This window comes from Larus michahellis, chromosome 22 (assembly GCF_964199755.1).
Source record: "Larus michahellis chromosome 22, bLarMic1.1, whole genome shotgun sequence".
NCBI classification, from domain to species: Eukaryota; Metazoa; Chordata; class Aves; order Charadriiformes; family Laridae; genus Larus; species Larus michahellis.
Window position 1 is genome coordinate 5,830,205 of NC_133917.1, and position 15,025 is coordinate 5,845,229.

The 15,025-nt window shown below is 61.0% G+C and overlaps 1 protein-coding gene across 5 annotated transcripts in view; it reads right to left on the bottom strand.

The window, feature by feature from the left end:
- Positions 1-1,530: 1,530 nt before the first annotated feature.
- IKZF4 (IKAROS family zinc finger 4) overlaps positions 1,531-15,025 on the bottom strand; it is a 28,253-nt gene continuing 14,758 nt past the window's right edge. For 3 of the 5 annotated variants that reach the window (XM_074565036.1, XM_074565035.1, XM_074565039.1), the window contains 5 exons: positions 10,837-11,097; positions 10,220-10,387; positions 4,496-4,645; positions 3,305-3,436; positions 1,531-3,010 (listed from right to left, as the gene is read on the bottom strand). In XM_074565036.1, the coding sequence (XP_074421137.1) occupies positions 2,289-3,010; positions 3,305-3,436; positions 4,496-4,645; positions 10,220-10,387; positions 10,837-11,097 (1,433 nt within the window). In that variant the 3' untranslated portion in view covers positions 1,531-2,288. The remainder of the gene's footprint in view (positions 3,011-3,304; positions 3,437-4,495; positions 4,646-10,219; positions 10,388-10,836; positions 11,098-15,025) is intronic. The other 2 variants (XM_074565038.1, XM_074565037.1) reach the window with 1 other exon arrangement.

Consider the following 15,025-nt stretch of genomic DNA (forward strand, 5'->3'; position numbering starts at 1 on the left):
GGGGGAAGGAGTTGGGGGGGGGGCTTGGGGCAGGGTATTGCACATCCTCGTTTGTTCTTCATCCATCTGATTAAAAAATATAGATATTTACAGGAGTAAAGCGACCTGGAGTTTTTTTGTTTTTACAAAAATCCCACGGTTTTAGATTCTTTTCGGGGAAAAAGAAGAAAAAAAAAAAAAAGAAGGGAAAGGGGGGAAAAAAAACACAAAAAAACCAACCCAAAAAGGGGGCAGAAACCGCCCAGTTTCCACTCGCTTTGTAAAAACCCCTTTTTTGGGTTGGTTTCGGTGCTGGGCGGGGGCGGGGGGGGGGCGAGGGGGGGAAGGTCGCCCGTCCCCTCTGGCCACGCAGCCCCCAGCACCGGGAAAAGCGAGAAAAGGAGGGGAAAAAAAAAAAATTTCTATATAATGATAAAGAAAAAGCTGGGGGGGGGGGGAATGGGGGGGTCGGAGGTGGGGGAGGGCAGCGGGTGGCCCCCCCACGTGAGGTGGTTTTGTGTGTGTTCACGTGTGTCCGTAGAAAAGGAACAACTTTGGTTTCGTCCTCAGGAGCCCCCCCTGGGCGGGGGGGGCTGCGTCCGAGGGGGGGGAGTTTATGCATCCTGGGCCTGGAGGAGGAAGAAGGTGGGGGGGGGAGGGAAAAACGGGGTCCCCCCCACCCAGGCTGGGGGGGGGGGGGGCTGCCCTGGGGGTCCCGGCTGCTGCGGCAGCACCAGGGGGGGCGGCCGCTTCCCCTGCAGCCCCCACTTTATTTTTGGTTATATCGGCTGCGCCACCCCCCCCGGCCCCGCTATGTCACTTTGGCCAGGGGACACTGTCCCATGGGGGGGGGGTCCCTGTCCCGGGGCAGGGGGGGGGGACACAACACACCAACTCTGGACCCCCCTCTCTCAGCGTCTCGCTCCCAAAAACCATCCGGCTCCCGGCGATCTGCCCCCGGAGCCCATCCCGGGGGGAGAGGGGGGGGCAGGAGATGACACCCCCAACCTCCCACCCCTCATCGGACCCCCCCCCGAGACTCCCCCGGGGGTCCTGCTGTTGCGGGGGGGGGTTGGCTGCGGGAGCACGGGGGGAGCCCTCCGATCCCCCGGGAACGCCAGAGGGAAGGCTCTGGAGGTCGAGGGAGAGAGGGCGGGGGGGGGGGCAGGCCGGGGGTCCGGCGTCCCCCATAGCCGGGGGGGGGGCACGGGGGGAGCAGCCCCTGCAGCAGCGCGGGCTGGAGATACTGGCCTGTGCCGAGGAAGAGGAGGAGGAAGAGGAGACCCCGTTTCCTTCTTTGAAGGGGAGAGACAGGGACCCCCCCGGCCCCCCCCACCCCGCCGGAGGTATGGGGCTGGGGGAGGGGCGGGGGGGCTTCAAACCCCACGGCACAACCCCGGGGTGGGGGGGGTCCCTGCTTCACGCTCCGTGGGTTTGGACTCATTAAAGCTCAGGGCGCAGCAGCCCCCCCAAGGCGGGCAGTGGAGGCGGGGGGGGGGTCCCAGAGTCGGGGCGGGGGGGGGTCGCCGGGGGGGGGGGTGTGTGGGGGGGTTTAGCACCTAATCTGAGGTTCGCTGTGCCCGGAGCGGGGAGGGGCAACACCGGGCTCGCACCAAGGAAAGGGCCCCGAAACCGGGACCCGGGTTGGGGAGGGGGAGAGAAAAAAGGGGGGGGGGGAAAAACAGCCTCAAAAATTCAAGTGAGACTTCGGGGAATGGGGGGGGGGGGGGGAAGGGGAGGGGGGAAAGAGTTATAAAAAGAGAAACTAAGCAGCTTAATAAATAACGGAGGGAGGTGGGGGGGGGGGCAGCGGGAAGCACAAAAAAAGTCCGTTAATATTTAAATAACTCCATTTATAAAAAGGCAAATTGTTAAGAGCTTCCCCCCCTGCCCCCCATCCCCACCTCCTCCTGGTGGGGTGGGGTGGGGGGGCGGTTGGTTTTGTGTTTGGTTTTGTGTTTGTTTTGTTTTGTTGTTTTTTTTTTGTTGGTTTTTTTTTTGGTTTTGTTTTTTAGTTATCGCTGTTTTTCTTTTTTATTTTTTTTTAAATATTTTTGTAGCCAAAAGTCAGTGCAAAGGCGTATAAAAGGAAAAGAAAAAAAAAACCAAAAAAACCCCAAAAAAACCCCAAAAAACCAAAAACAAAACCAAACCCCAACAGTTCCGTGCCCTAAAAGGCCGGGGGGGCTGGGAAGGGGGGATGGATGGAGAGGGGCCGAGCTGGAGGCAGAGGAAAGGGGGACGGGGATGGATTTGGGGAGGAGGGGGGGGGATACGGGGTGTTGTTGGGGGAGGGGGGGGGGGATATTTTAGCCGATTTTATGCTCGCCCCTCACGATGTGGGAGGAGAACTCGTACCGGTCCTGGCTGTGGTAGCCACAGATGTTGCATTCGAAAGGGTCTCTGAAGCCGTGGCAGCCCATGTGGATGGTGAACATGACGTGGTCGAGGAAGAGGATGCGGCAGTGCTCGCACTTGAAGGCCCTGATCTGCTCCCCCTCCTCGTTGACCACCCGCAGGGCGTCTTTGGCGGAGCTGGGGGTGACGCGGGCGGCCGGGGGTCCCTCCGGCGCTTTGGGATCCTCTTTGGCGTAAGCCGGGCTCTGGCGGCTGCTGGCGCAGGTCCCCGCCGGCAGCTGCGAGCTCCGCTCTTCGTGGTTGCTCTCGGTGTCCGTGGAATCTTGGCAGCCGTTGGCGGGAGACGTGGGTTCTCGGCTCCGGTAAACCACCTGTACCGCGTCCGCCACGTCCTCGTGCCCTTCGGCAGCTTCCCGACCTCCCGGCATCTCCAACCGGCCCGGCAGGGGCTGGATCTGGGTGTAGACGGAGCTGATGACGGGGGTGACCTCCGAGATGCAGTTTGTGGGGGGGAGGCGGAGGGGGCGAAGGTGCTCCCCCCCCATCAGGGAGAGGGAGCCGCCGTAGGAGGGGTCGAGGGGGTGGTGGGCAGAGACCATCTCCACGTCCTTCTCGAAGCCGGAATTCACGTCGAAGGGGAGATCCGAGAGGGTGAATCGCATCTGCTTCTCCCCTGCCGGGAAGGAGGGCGGCGTCAGCGCGGCCAGCCTTGGTTTTGGGGTGCAAACACACCACACCTCCCCCCCCACCCCGTCCCAAAATGTCACCTGTGTCCCCCCCAGCCCAGCACCGCGCGCCAGATCGGCCCCGTCCCAGCCCGGGGAGGGGGGATGAAAGGTGCCACACGAACAGCAGCCGCTTGCCCAAGTGCAGAGTCTCCGCTCCCGGGGTGCGAGGGACCTTGGCTCCCCCCTCTCCCTCCTCTCTGCCCGGGAAGCCGGGGCGGGGGGGAGGGAAATCCCCTTACCCACGAATTTCTGAGGTGTGGAGCGTTTCCGTTTGGTGAGGCTGTTGGCCAGCCGGTCGATAAACGTCGGCCGGTCGGACGAGGGGTGAAGCAGAGAATCCGGCACTATCTCCAGGTCTCGCATCTCGTCACCTGGCAAGACAAGGGAAACCCGGATCAGCCGGCAACCGCGGGAGGGGGCGAGCGGGATGGGGACGCTGCGCCCCCCAAGGCCGGAGACTCGAGGCAAACCTCTCCTGCCCTCTGCTAGCCGGGACGGACCTGCGGGAAGGCTCCCGGGCTACCTGCTCCAGGCCCAGAGCTTACCCCGTCGGCGAGGCGGTCGCGGGGGAGCGCCGGCAGCCGGTCCGCCTCCCTTCTTCATCGAGCTGGGCCTGCTCCTGCCGCTTTGGGGAAGAGGAGCCGGCTTCAATGGATGGAAGTGCCCTGGCTTTTCCTGCCGGCTCTCAACCCCGTTCCCGGAGGGGAGAGGCGAGGGCGGTTCCGCCATTCCCTGCCCCGTACGTTACGGATCAGCCGGGTAAAATCCGGGCAGCCCCAAGCGATGACCCTCGCCATAAGCACTGGGGGGCTCTGGGGGGACGAGGTCCGGCTCCGGGAGGGGTGAGGAGCCAGGATGGCTCCGGTTTTGGTTCTTTGCGAAGCCGGGGCTGGGGGGGAGTCTGTCCAGCTGCAGGCTCCGAGGAGGAGCCAGAAGGTGCTTCCGAGGCAGGCGGTGCCCGTGTTGGACACCCGGAGGGGTAAGTCCCCTACATCACGGCACGTAGCCGAGTTCTGTTACTTATGGAAAACGCTCTTGGCAGTTCTCGCACTAGAAATATGGGCCGAGGGGGGGGGTTCGGTTCATGGTGGGGGCAGGGGGGGACGGGCTTCGGAATTCAGCCGGTGGCGAGGGGAGGAAGCAGGGAGGTGACACTTTGCACTTGCAGAGGTTTGCGGCATCACCCGAGGCACACGCACAAGCACCTTTCATCCCCCCCATCGCCGGGGCACCGGGAGCTCCGGGGCTCACGCAGCATTATCCCCCACCCCCAGCCCTTTTCCCAACGGGAAGAGCGTCCCCGAAGCTTGACGCCGTCAGCCCGAGACGGGGCTGGCAAGCGAAGCCCGTGCCCCCGATTCCCACCCTGCCGGGCCCCCGCTTCGTGGTTGTCCCCGGAGCCGGGGCTGCGGCGTCGGGGCGGCACTGACCTTGCTGGCCGGCCAGCGACTGCGGTTCAGTGTTGAGACTCTGCAGGTAGTTGTGGCACCGCTCCTTGTGCTCCTCCAGCGTGCTCTGCTGCTTGTAGCTCCGGCCGCAGTAGTTGCACTTGTAGGGCTTGCCGACGGTGGGGGAGGAGACTGCGAAAGAAGCAAACCAGAGCCCCGCCGTTAAAAACAGCCGTCGTGCCCTCGAGAGCCCGGGAAAGGGCTGGACGCGAGTCAACGGGAGAGAAAAGGGGCAGGAACGGGCCCAGGAGGGAGCGTGGCGGCAGGGCAGCGACCCCCTCGCCGTCAGCCCACCGCGCCGGCCGCGGGAGCAAGAGCCACGACGACGCGGGGCTCTCAGCCTTCCTCCTGGCCGCCATCCAGCCCAGCACGGCCACCGCACGCGGCCGGCGGCTCCCTTCGCCCCCCTCGGCTGCCGCTCCCTGCCGGAGAGGCGCGGGAGAAGGGCTGGGTGCTCGTCAACAGACGGGGAGCTGGGAAAATCGAGCGTTATTCGGCCAGATATCTCCACCCCAGCGCCTCAGAGCTGGCTTTTCCCTACGCTCTGCCCCCAGGACGCCAGCGACGGGGGTTACACGCGTCACGCGCCCCCGGGTAAAGCCCCCCGCTGCGAGCCCCGACGGCAAAGGCAATATTCAAGGGGGGCAGCTGGACACACACACCCCCACCCCCCACCCCCCTCCAGCTTTTAAAATATTTCTAAGCATTTCTTCACTTTCCGTTCCGAGGGCTGGGTGGCTCAGCCGCTGCGCGGAGGGTGCACCCCCCCACCCCCACCCCCCCTCCCACCAAGATGCACGATAAAATGCTCGCCAGACACATTTTTACCCCGATTTTCCCAATTTTCTCACTTCTGACTGAAAAGCAGCGAAGCCACCCAAGGGCCGGCGTTCAGCCTTGCTGGCCGGCGACCACCAGACGCCGGGGGACCACCGGACGCTGGGGGGGGGGGGGGGGACACTGGGGGTGCTCCTCACCACATCGTTATCTGTACGTTTTAACCAGCAGACGATTTACAGCCAGAAACCACCACCCCTCCCCGGGGGGGGACGGGACGGGACGGTACCTCAGAGCCCCCGTCGCGCTTTCCATCGCCCGCGCAGGGATGGGGGAAACGCTGACGCGGGGGTTTCGTGCCGCTCGCTACGAGGGTGTGGGGGGGTGATCGCTAATTAGGTATAATTACCCAGAGCGGTGCGGCAGAGCAGCCCATGTTCCTTCGGGCACGGGGGAAAGGGCAAGGCCGTCCCCATCCCATTAAATAGTCTGGGGAGGGGGAAAAGGGATGCAGGCTCCAAGGGACCCGCGGCCGCAGGGGTTAGACGCGTTTCGGGGAGGCAGCTCGTTAGGCAAGAAGATGCTAACGGGGAAAAAAAAAAGGCAAGACCAGGTTGGAAGGGGCTTTAAGCAACCTGGTCTGGTGGGGGAAGGGGGTCCATGCCCAGCGCAGGGGGTGGGACTGGCTGGGCTTTGAGGTCCCAAACCATTCCATGATTCCGTGGTTCAATTCCAGGGGAGCTGAGGAGATGGGGGGGTGGGCTCTGCAGCCCCCGGCCCGGCACACCCCCGGGATGGAGAACGCGGCCCCTTCTCCCTCCTGAAGCACCAGAGCTTCACGCTGGGGAGGAGGACGTCGTCCACCAGGCGAGAGCCAGCGACGGTGGCAGCCCAGAGGAGCCCTTCCCTCCCGGGCTGGTCTTAGTGTCCCAAAATCGTCTGGTTTTGCTGGAATACGGAGCCTGTCCCCCCCAACCCCCCCACCCCGCGCTGGCAGGGACACAGGGCAGCCTGTGCCATGCTCGCCCCGTCTCCGGCAGGAGCCGCCGAGACCCGCCTGGACCCGGCTCTTTCTGTTCCTGTCAGATTTACGGGGTTGTTTCGGGGGTTTTTTTTTTCTTTTTTTTTTTCTTTTTTTCAGCTTGTGGTTTAACCTTTAACTGGTTGGGTTTTTTTTCTTTTTGTTTTAAAAAAAAACAACAACGCATTTTCAAGCTGTAGGTGAATTCAACATTTACCCCCCGCCCCGGCTCCGACGGCGGGGTTCACGTGAAGTGTTTTGCTCTGTGGCCGGGGCCAGAACCTTCTCCCGCGACACCTTCAAAGTACCGGATCCTGCCCAAACACTGCCGCAGAGCCCCCAGAAAATTGGGGATTGGGGGGGGGAGAGCGGCCGCGTCCACACGCGCCGTCGTGCCCTCGCCCGGTCCCAGCCCGGCGGCTCAGCCAAGCCACAGGCGGATCCGGGAGCCCAGGAGCCACCGTGGATTTCACCAGCGAAGCTGCGGGTTAGAAATCAATCCCGCGAAGGCGACGACAAGCGCAAATCTCTCCTCCCGGCCCTCCCCAGGCGGCGGCATTGTCGCCGAGCAGCTGAATATTGGTTTACTCCAGTCCCGAGGGAGCCGAGGATGCCACTAGCCTCCGAGTCCGAACCCAAAAACGCGCGTTAGGAATTCGCCCCTCAAATCTAGCAATTTAAGATGGGAAAGCCTGGGCTCCAAATTCCATTACGTCTCATTAATCTCCATCACTTGCACAGCTTTTAAAGTTAAAAGAGCTCCTCGGACGGCTCAGTTTCGTTCCTCCTAAATAAAACAACAACCCAAACCCCTGCGCGCGCCTGCGCTTCGCTGAGCTCCCCTGACGGCAGCGCTGGGATGGCGGACGGCTTTCCGAGCCGGGAAGCTCCGCGTGGATACCCTGAAGTTATTATTTTCTCAGGCTCCGGCCTTCCCCTTCCCCGTCTCAGCCCACCTTTGGGGGCTCTGGGGTTTGTGAGCTCCGCGCTGGGCTCCCCCTCGGAGCTCCCGGGCTTTACGGTGGCCGCAGGACAAGGAGGGAGGCTCCGTGCTGAGCCCGTTTTTCCTTTTACTCCTTAGTCCATCCTTTGAAAACATCGTTTACCCACCGACACATGCTCTGTCGTGGCTCCATCTGTCGCCTAACGCGAGCGAGAGGTTTCCAGAGGGCAGCCAGCTCTGGTTGGGACCCTGGAAGTTCTTCACCCCACGGAATACCCACACCGCGAGCAAAGGGGGACGCTCTCCTCGCCGTCGGGCCCCGCCAGGAGAAGTTTCTTCTGACCAAGTACAACAAACAGAAGGGCTCCCTCCGAAGACGAGCTCCAGGTTCGTTTATTTACCAGGCTGCGAAGCGGCGAGGACTGAAAGGGAGGGAGGTCTCGGGGGACGGGCAGCACGTCTGGGCCGTCCCGGGTGGGGGCTGCAGCTTCTGATCTATTTCAGAGCAAGGCAGAGTGTTTGATCTGGATTTTAAATACCTCACTTTTTTGGACAGCACATCTTCCGAGATGAAAGCTCGCTGTCCCTCATGGGGACGGCATGAAACGCGCAGGCCTCTAGTTAAGGCAGAGGGAGGGAAAGCCAAGCCCCGCTGCCTTCCACCCAGGCAGGGTAACCGCCAGACTTTCGCCTGTGAAATCCACATTAAACGAAGGTTTTCTTAGTAATTAGCTCCCATAAAGACTAATTTTTGTTTGATATGTTGTGAGGACTTGCCCCATTTCTGTGTCTCTTGATTGCAGGGCTCAAGGCGACCCTTGCCATGCCTGGCAGCGGGGAAAACATCGGCACGGCCAAGGACCCACCTCCGGAGGCTCAGCGAGGAGGAACGTGGCCAACAGGAACAGCCCGAGAGGGGCATCTCGACCCGCAAGAGGAGACACGAGCGAGGGGTCCAGAAATGACCCCGCACCTCTGGGTCTGGACGGTTCGGGGTGCCCTGAAGCACGTGAATTGGGAGAAAGCCCCCGCGGGCTCGGAGCAGGGTCTCGCCAGCCGCGGGAACCCCGGTTTCGGGTCTGCGCGTCCACCCGCACGATTCTCTGCTGCCAGCGTGTCGGGGTTCCAGCCACGTACCGTCCCAAAACCCCCCACCCCGACACAGTGGGGACGGGGAGGGTTTAAACAAAGGGAAGAACGGAGCCGCTCAGCTTCGGAGCCCATCGCCGGGGCACCACGAGCTTGCGGCGGACGGATGCCAAAGCTCCGTTGCGCTGAAACCCTTCCCCGAGCCGCCGCAGCGCTGCCCAAGATGGAGCTGCCGCCGCTCGAGCGGAGGGGAGGACGAGGGATGATGCTGAGCTCTCCAGACGGAAGGACTCGTCGGCAGAGTTGAAGGCGTTCGAGGCGGAGCGGCCCCGGCTCAGTCGGTCCGAGAAGCTGCTGCGGCGATTCGGTGCTACTGCGGCGATTCGGTGCTTGGTGGGGAGCCGGGCTGTCACCGGAGCCTGGCGTTCCTCACCCTCCGAGCGGGGCGGGAGGAGACACACGCACTCTTTGCTCTCTAGGGTTAATGACACTTGGGTTTTTGCCCCCAACTACTGCCGCCTTGCTTTCTTCCCCCCCCTCAGAGATAAGGCAAGAACACGAGGAAAGGATTTCTTTGCCGTTTCTCCCCATTAACGGGCAAAGCCCAAGGCCACTAACCTCACCTCCTCTTTCCGACCATCTCGGTGTCGGAAACGCCACCTGCTGCCGCACTCTGGCCAGGCTGCAGAACCAGACAAGAGACCCAAAAAGTTTTACACCGAGAAGCAGCTTTGTCCCGTGGCAGCGGGGATGGCCAGAGACGACACCATAGAATCACAGAACGGTTCGGGTTAGAAGGGACCTTAAAGATCATCCTTTCTAACCTCCCAGCCATAGATGGAAAGCTCCTGCAAGCCCCCGATCCAACAGCCCCGTTCCGGGCTTGGCACCTCATTCCGGGGGTCAAAGCACCCGGATTCCCCTCCGGCATCTCCCAGAAAGTCACAGATGTGCGTGCGGGGCGGGGGGAATGGGGGAGAGGACAAACTCCGAAAGAAAGAGCCAAGAGGGAAGATTAGCCCACAGCAAGATGGCAGCTTCAACCCGGAGCGTCGCACCCTCCCGCTGAGAAGGGCAGAAACCTAAAGAAAAGGGGGGGGGTCTCGGGCCAGGCTGCGAGGGGGGAGCAGGTCTGTGGGCTCTGGGCAAGGCTGCGATGAGAACAGGCTCTTCAGGGGCCAGGCTTCTTGCTTCCAGGAAGACGCGACGCCCATTTCCCCGCGGCGCCCGAAAGGTTCGAGTCACAGGTGTTCAACGCCGTCTGCGTGAACTTTAAAAGCCCCGTCAGCAGCGCAGAGACGCGCCAGCGGACGCAAATCAAGGGCAAACCCTCACCAAGCCGGGGCGGGGGTGGGGGGCCAGGCTGGCGTTTCTTCACCCCCCACCCCTGGCCCCTGCCAGCTCTTACATCACGGAACCGGAGGGTGAAAAACCACATCTCAAATGTCGTATTTAAAAAGGACAATGTCAAAACAACACGCAAACAAAACCCCTCGGTGCTCGTTTTTCGCTGGGGCAGGGCACACCCAAGGGTGGGACCTATCTTGACTCAATAAAATCTATTAAACATTTATCTTTGTAAGAAAGAGATGCAATAACCCCCAGGAATGACTGGAAAACAGCGGCACAAAGCCACCCCCGCGGGCGCCGCAGGTCAGCGGAACTCCCCGAGCGTTAACCAGATGCCGCCACGCACTCTGCGCTGTCGCGAGGGCGGCAAGTGGGGAGCCGAAACAAGAGCAAGTTTGGGTGCCGTGGGCTCAGAGCTCGAGGTCGGGGCTTTGGGAAGCTGAGCTCCATCCCCTGGTTTTGTACCGTCACCGTGTGTCCCCCTCCCTGCCGCCTCCTCCCGTCCCAGCCGGCCGGAGCTACCCACCGGAGTGTGTCCGCAGGTGGCCGGTCAGCGCGTCCCTCCTGCGGCAGGCGTAGTTGCAGAAGGGACATTTGAAGGGCTTCTCGCCGGAGTGCAGTTTGATGTGGCGCAGGAGGTTTCCCTTCTGGGTGAAGGAGGCTCCGCACTGGTTGCAGTGGAAGGGCCTTTCTCCTGCGAAAGCGGAGCAGCGGGTGAAAACCCCCCCATGAAAAGCATTTTCTAGGTTTGCAGAGGAGCGGCTCTCGCTTCGACAGCCCGGGAGACCCAGAAGCATTCAGGGGCTCAGCAGCGCTGAGCGCGTCGGAGGAGGAAAGCCCCGGGTTAAATACCGAACGCCGCGCTCTGGATGTGACCTCCAGCCTGGGGAGCGACGGACCCGCTGCTGGCGCTTGGATGGTGACAAGGAAAGACCAGTTAGGCACACTCCCCTGGGCCTTTCCTCACTGGCACCTCCTGGCCACCACCACCAAGGTCAGCAGCTGGGACCCGACACCCATCTCCCGTGGCTTCTGTGCCCACCAGCCAATGCGCACTTGCCACCCGGCTTCCGAAATTTGCATCCCTCCAGCCCAACCTGCCCCTGCCCCGGCAGCAGCGCCGGCCTCGGGGCTGCCACTCACCGGTGTGGCTGCGCTTGTGCACCATCAGCACGTTGGGGCCGATGCACACCATCCCGCAGATGTCACATTTCAGCTTGCCGTTGGGCAACCGGATGCCCCCGGGGGAGTGTGGCTCCTGGCCCGTCCCGTCGCAGTAGCCCAGGGGCTCCGAGAGCGAGTCCTCCACGATCACGCTGTCCTCCTTCTCGAGCATCCGGTCGTCCTGTGACAGCAGCCGGCTGGCTTCCTCATCGCTGTACATCTCCACCTTGATGGAGTTTGCTGCGAGGAGGCGGAAGGGATAAAACACAGTCAGCGGAGAAATAAAACTCGGGAGTTAAGGAAGCTGGGAGCGCAGCCGAGGCAAGACTTACTCCTAAAAGAAAGAATGGGACGCGTTAAGTGATTTGTTTGCGATAAAGGTGCATCTTCTTATTTTGTTGACTACTCAAGAACAGACATCAAACCCGGATCACGGGAGGTTATGGGCTGGATTACTGCTCTGCATCCCGCCTTGCGCGGCGACTGACTGAAGAAAAAGACATTTAGTTCCCTGGATTCAAAGGCAGAGGGGGAAAGGAAAACCGCTCGTGCTTTTGAAGTCCTGCAGAGGAAGCAAAGACACCGAATTTTGACTCTCTGAATCACTAAAGGCTCAAAATCCCCTGGCACAGAGAGCCCAACACCAGTCTCCTGGATCGGCAGGAAATCTCGGCTCACTGGAGAAGCCATCGCTTCACCGCAAGTTTTCAACTTCGCTACCAGACCTGGAATCCATCAACTATCTTAAAGGCAGAAAAAACGAAGCCGAAGAGGAGGGTGCTGCCTGAAAACCCCCACCCCTGCGGGCAGCTCGGCCTCTTCCCCTTCCCTCAGCCGCCCAGGAGGCTGCAGGAATCGCGACAAACGCAGGGAAGGGACGACCACCCCTGGGGTGGCACCGAGAACCCCAAGAAAGCTCCTGTGAAATCAAGGAAGCGGACGTGAGCGATGGCGGGGACAGGTCCCACGGCCGAGGGCTTGGTGGCTGCCGGGCCACCATGTTTCTGGCCCGGCCAGGAGCAGAGCAACGGCAGGACCGGAGGATCCGTGCTCTAAAGCCCACCCGAACCGGGGGACAGAGGGACGCGGGGCCCAGGCAGCAAAGCGAAGCCCCTGGGGTTTCCCTCCCTGCCGCTACCTTTCCTTCCTCCTGCCGCACGGGGAGCGGAGGCTGGCGAGGGGATGCGCCAGCCCTGACCTACATTCCCGGCTGCTCTAATGATCTGTGGAATGCCACAAATCAAACACTCCCCGAGACGATGGCGACCGCTCCGCTCCCTCCGCTGCCAGCCAGCCACAGCCCTGCGGGGATCGGGAGAGGGAAGGACGGAGGGGAAAAACCTCTCCCTCTGCTCCCTCCGCTACCTCCCGACGAACTTGTCCCCCCAGATCCTGCCCGCTTCCTCCCTCAGCGGAGCATCCGAGCGGTTGTCCCACCTCCCGACGCCAGCCGGACCCTCTGCTGGAGGGAGAACTGCCGCCGGGACACCCCCAGCCGCGGTGAAAAGTCGTCTGCTTGGACAGCCGGTCTTTAAATGATCAAATTGGAAAGTTTCCTCCCACTTTAAGCCATCGCCAGCAGCCGGGAGCGAGAGGGAATCCCCTGGGGAGGCTCCTTGGCCGATTGCACCCGCTACCTGCTCCCGTAGCACCGGTCCCAACGGGCCGGAGGAAGACGAGGATGGAGTAAAGTCGAATCCAGGTCACCCACATGGCCATGCACCGAGCCCGCGGGCTTAAACAAAATATTTACAGGATCCCGTTAAATATCAGATTCTTATTTCTTCCATTTAAAGCAGGAGGCTCTTCCCAATCCCTTAAGAGGAGAACTGTGGGGGCTGGAGGAAAATGAACTTTATATACACAAAGGAGCCTCCGCTGCTGCCCGGAGGGCTGGAGATTGCGGAGTGCAGGCTGCCTGGTGGAGACAGGCGTGAGAAGGGAGCGGAACAACCACACAGAAACCCCAGCAGCTTCCAGATCTGGGGCTGACTCGACCCCCGGGGGCTGGTTCAGCTCTTTGTGAGAGCAGGAATGCTCACCCAGGGGCCGGGGACGCCGACGGTCGCAGCGTAGCCGCCGAGGGCATTCGAGAGAACCTCGGTAACGTCCCGGGTACTGAACCAGCCGGAGGATTTGACCTTTACAACCTGGGGGGCTTCCGACCAAACTCTGCCATCGGCCGAGGCAGGGACGATCCTTCCCGGTGGGCGAGCAAGGGAGGCTTTGGGTCGCTTACCGGGCAGGGAGGACTCACGGAGAGCGGTGATGGCGGCAGCGAGACGGTCCCGCTCCTGGGGAGACCCCGTGCCCCCCGAGGAGCGGGGGGAGCCCCTCTTCTCCGCCCCGCCGGCGGGCGGGAGGGCTCTGGCTCTGCCCCAGAGGCAGGTACAGCCTCGCGAGCGGGGATTAACGAGGAGCAGCAGCATGGAAGTGATTCATCCCAGACTGCGTGAGGTTTATTGCCGGGTGAAGAGCCCAGGAATTCTGGCTCTCGCTCCCCTCCTTCCCTTCCTGGATCCTGGCGGCAGACAATGCCGCCTTCCCAGCGAGGCTCCAGGCAACATGAACTGTGCATACACCCGGCCTTGGCAATCGCAGGCACTTTCAGACCGTCTGCTGAGCCCCCGGCCAAAGCCACCGCTGGCTGCAGACCGGGAGGAGACTCTGGGGCCGGAGCATTCTTGCGGGCGGGAGCGGGACTTTATTTATGTGCTGGCCGGTGCCACCACGCTCCCCTGGGAGCATCCAGGAGACCCGGCGCAAACAGACGCCTCTGCACAAACACGGAGCGAGAAGCTCCTTTCTCGGCGGCGGGCGCTGCCGGTGCGAGTTGACGTTTGCTGCGCTTTGATTTTCTGCTGGGGGGGTTTTTTTTTGTGTTTTTGGTTGGTTTGTTGTTTTTTGGTTTGGGGTTTTTTTTGGTTTTTTTGGTTTTGTTTTTTTTCCTTCTCCCATTCCCCTAGGGACGTTTTTTTTTTTTTTTTTTTTCCTGGGCATAGAAGGGAGGGCCAACCATTGTTCTGTAATTCTCCTTTCAGAACCAATGCAGGGTCCGGTCTCACTGGAGAGAAGCCTCTGCTGGCAGAACAGGTTATACAATGTTCTCGCTCCTCTGGGGCACGACGCTTGCTGGCGGAACCAGCTGGGAAGTCAAGTCAGATCAGAGGCAATACCATCAGTAGCATCCTGCTGTTAAAGGGGAAGAGGATGGGCATTGTCCTTTCAGTCAGTCCACGTGCTCCGTTCCTTTTGCTTCTGATCAAGCGAAAAGGCCGCGTTACCTCGCGGAGCTGTCCTCCGCGAAAAAGCCAAGATTTCCTTTCTTTGCAGAGCTTCTAAGCGCCTTTATAGGGCAAATGTAAAATAAATAGCAAGTAATAAAAGGCAAAAAAAAAAAAAAAAAAAGGCAACCGAGCTAATTCATAACATTACCCTTCTGAAAACGTCACGTTTAGGGTTTATTTTATGCTGGTTCAGAAAGAAGAACCTTCAAACGCCGGGACCTAAGCAGAGGTGTCCCGAGCACCTCGCTGCTGGAACCCAGGCGGATAAATTACGGGGGAGTTTCTCTGCTACGGAAAAGGAGAGGGGAAAGATGGGAGCAGCACCGGGGTTTTTGTTTTTTTGGGTTTTTTTCGGTGCCGGTTGAGTCAATCCGGTAGAGACGGCCCAACCATCAGCTCTCCAACACCGAGAGCGCGATGCAGAGTGGGAGACTTGCCGACTTCTCCTGTCTCGGCGCTCCTTCTTCTCCTACGTCAACGCGACTCAGCAGCACATAGGGCCCAGGGAAACTTGACGGGTGCCCCGAGAGGGCTGCGACGTGAACAGTGTCTCCTCGAGAGAAGGCTGTGCCCCCGGCACCGAGCTCAGGCAGGGCCGCCCCGCTCCTCCGCGCACACGGCGAACGTCACGTTTCTCCTCAATCCCCACAGCGAGCGCTGGGAGCGGACGGCGCAACCAGGATAGGGACGGAGCGCGACAGCTCGGAAATCGGACCTGTTTTACTGGGGGAGGTTCCTAACTATGACCGAAAAAGTAGTTTCATTCATTTTAAATAAAACGCAAAGAATTCCACCAGCAGACAGGGAAGGAGACGGAAATTTTCCTGTTCTGGACAGATTCCCCACACTGGTCCCGTTTCTGGATTAATTCCCTGCTAGTG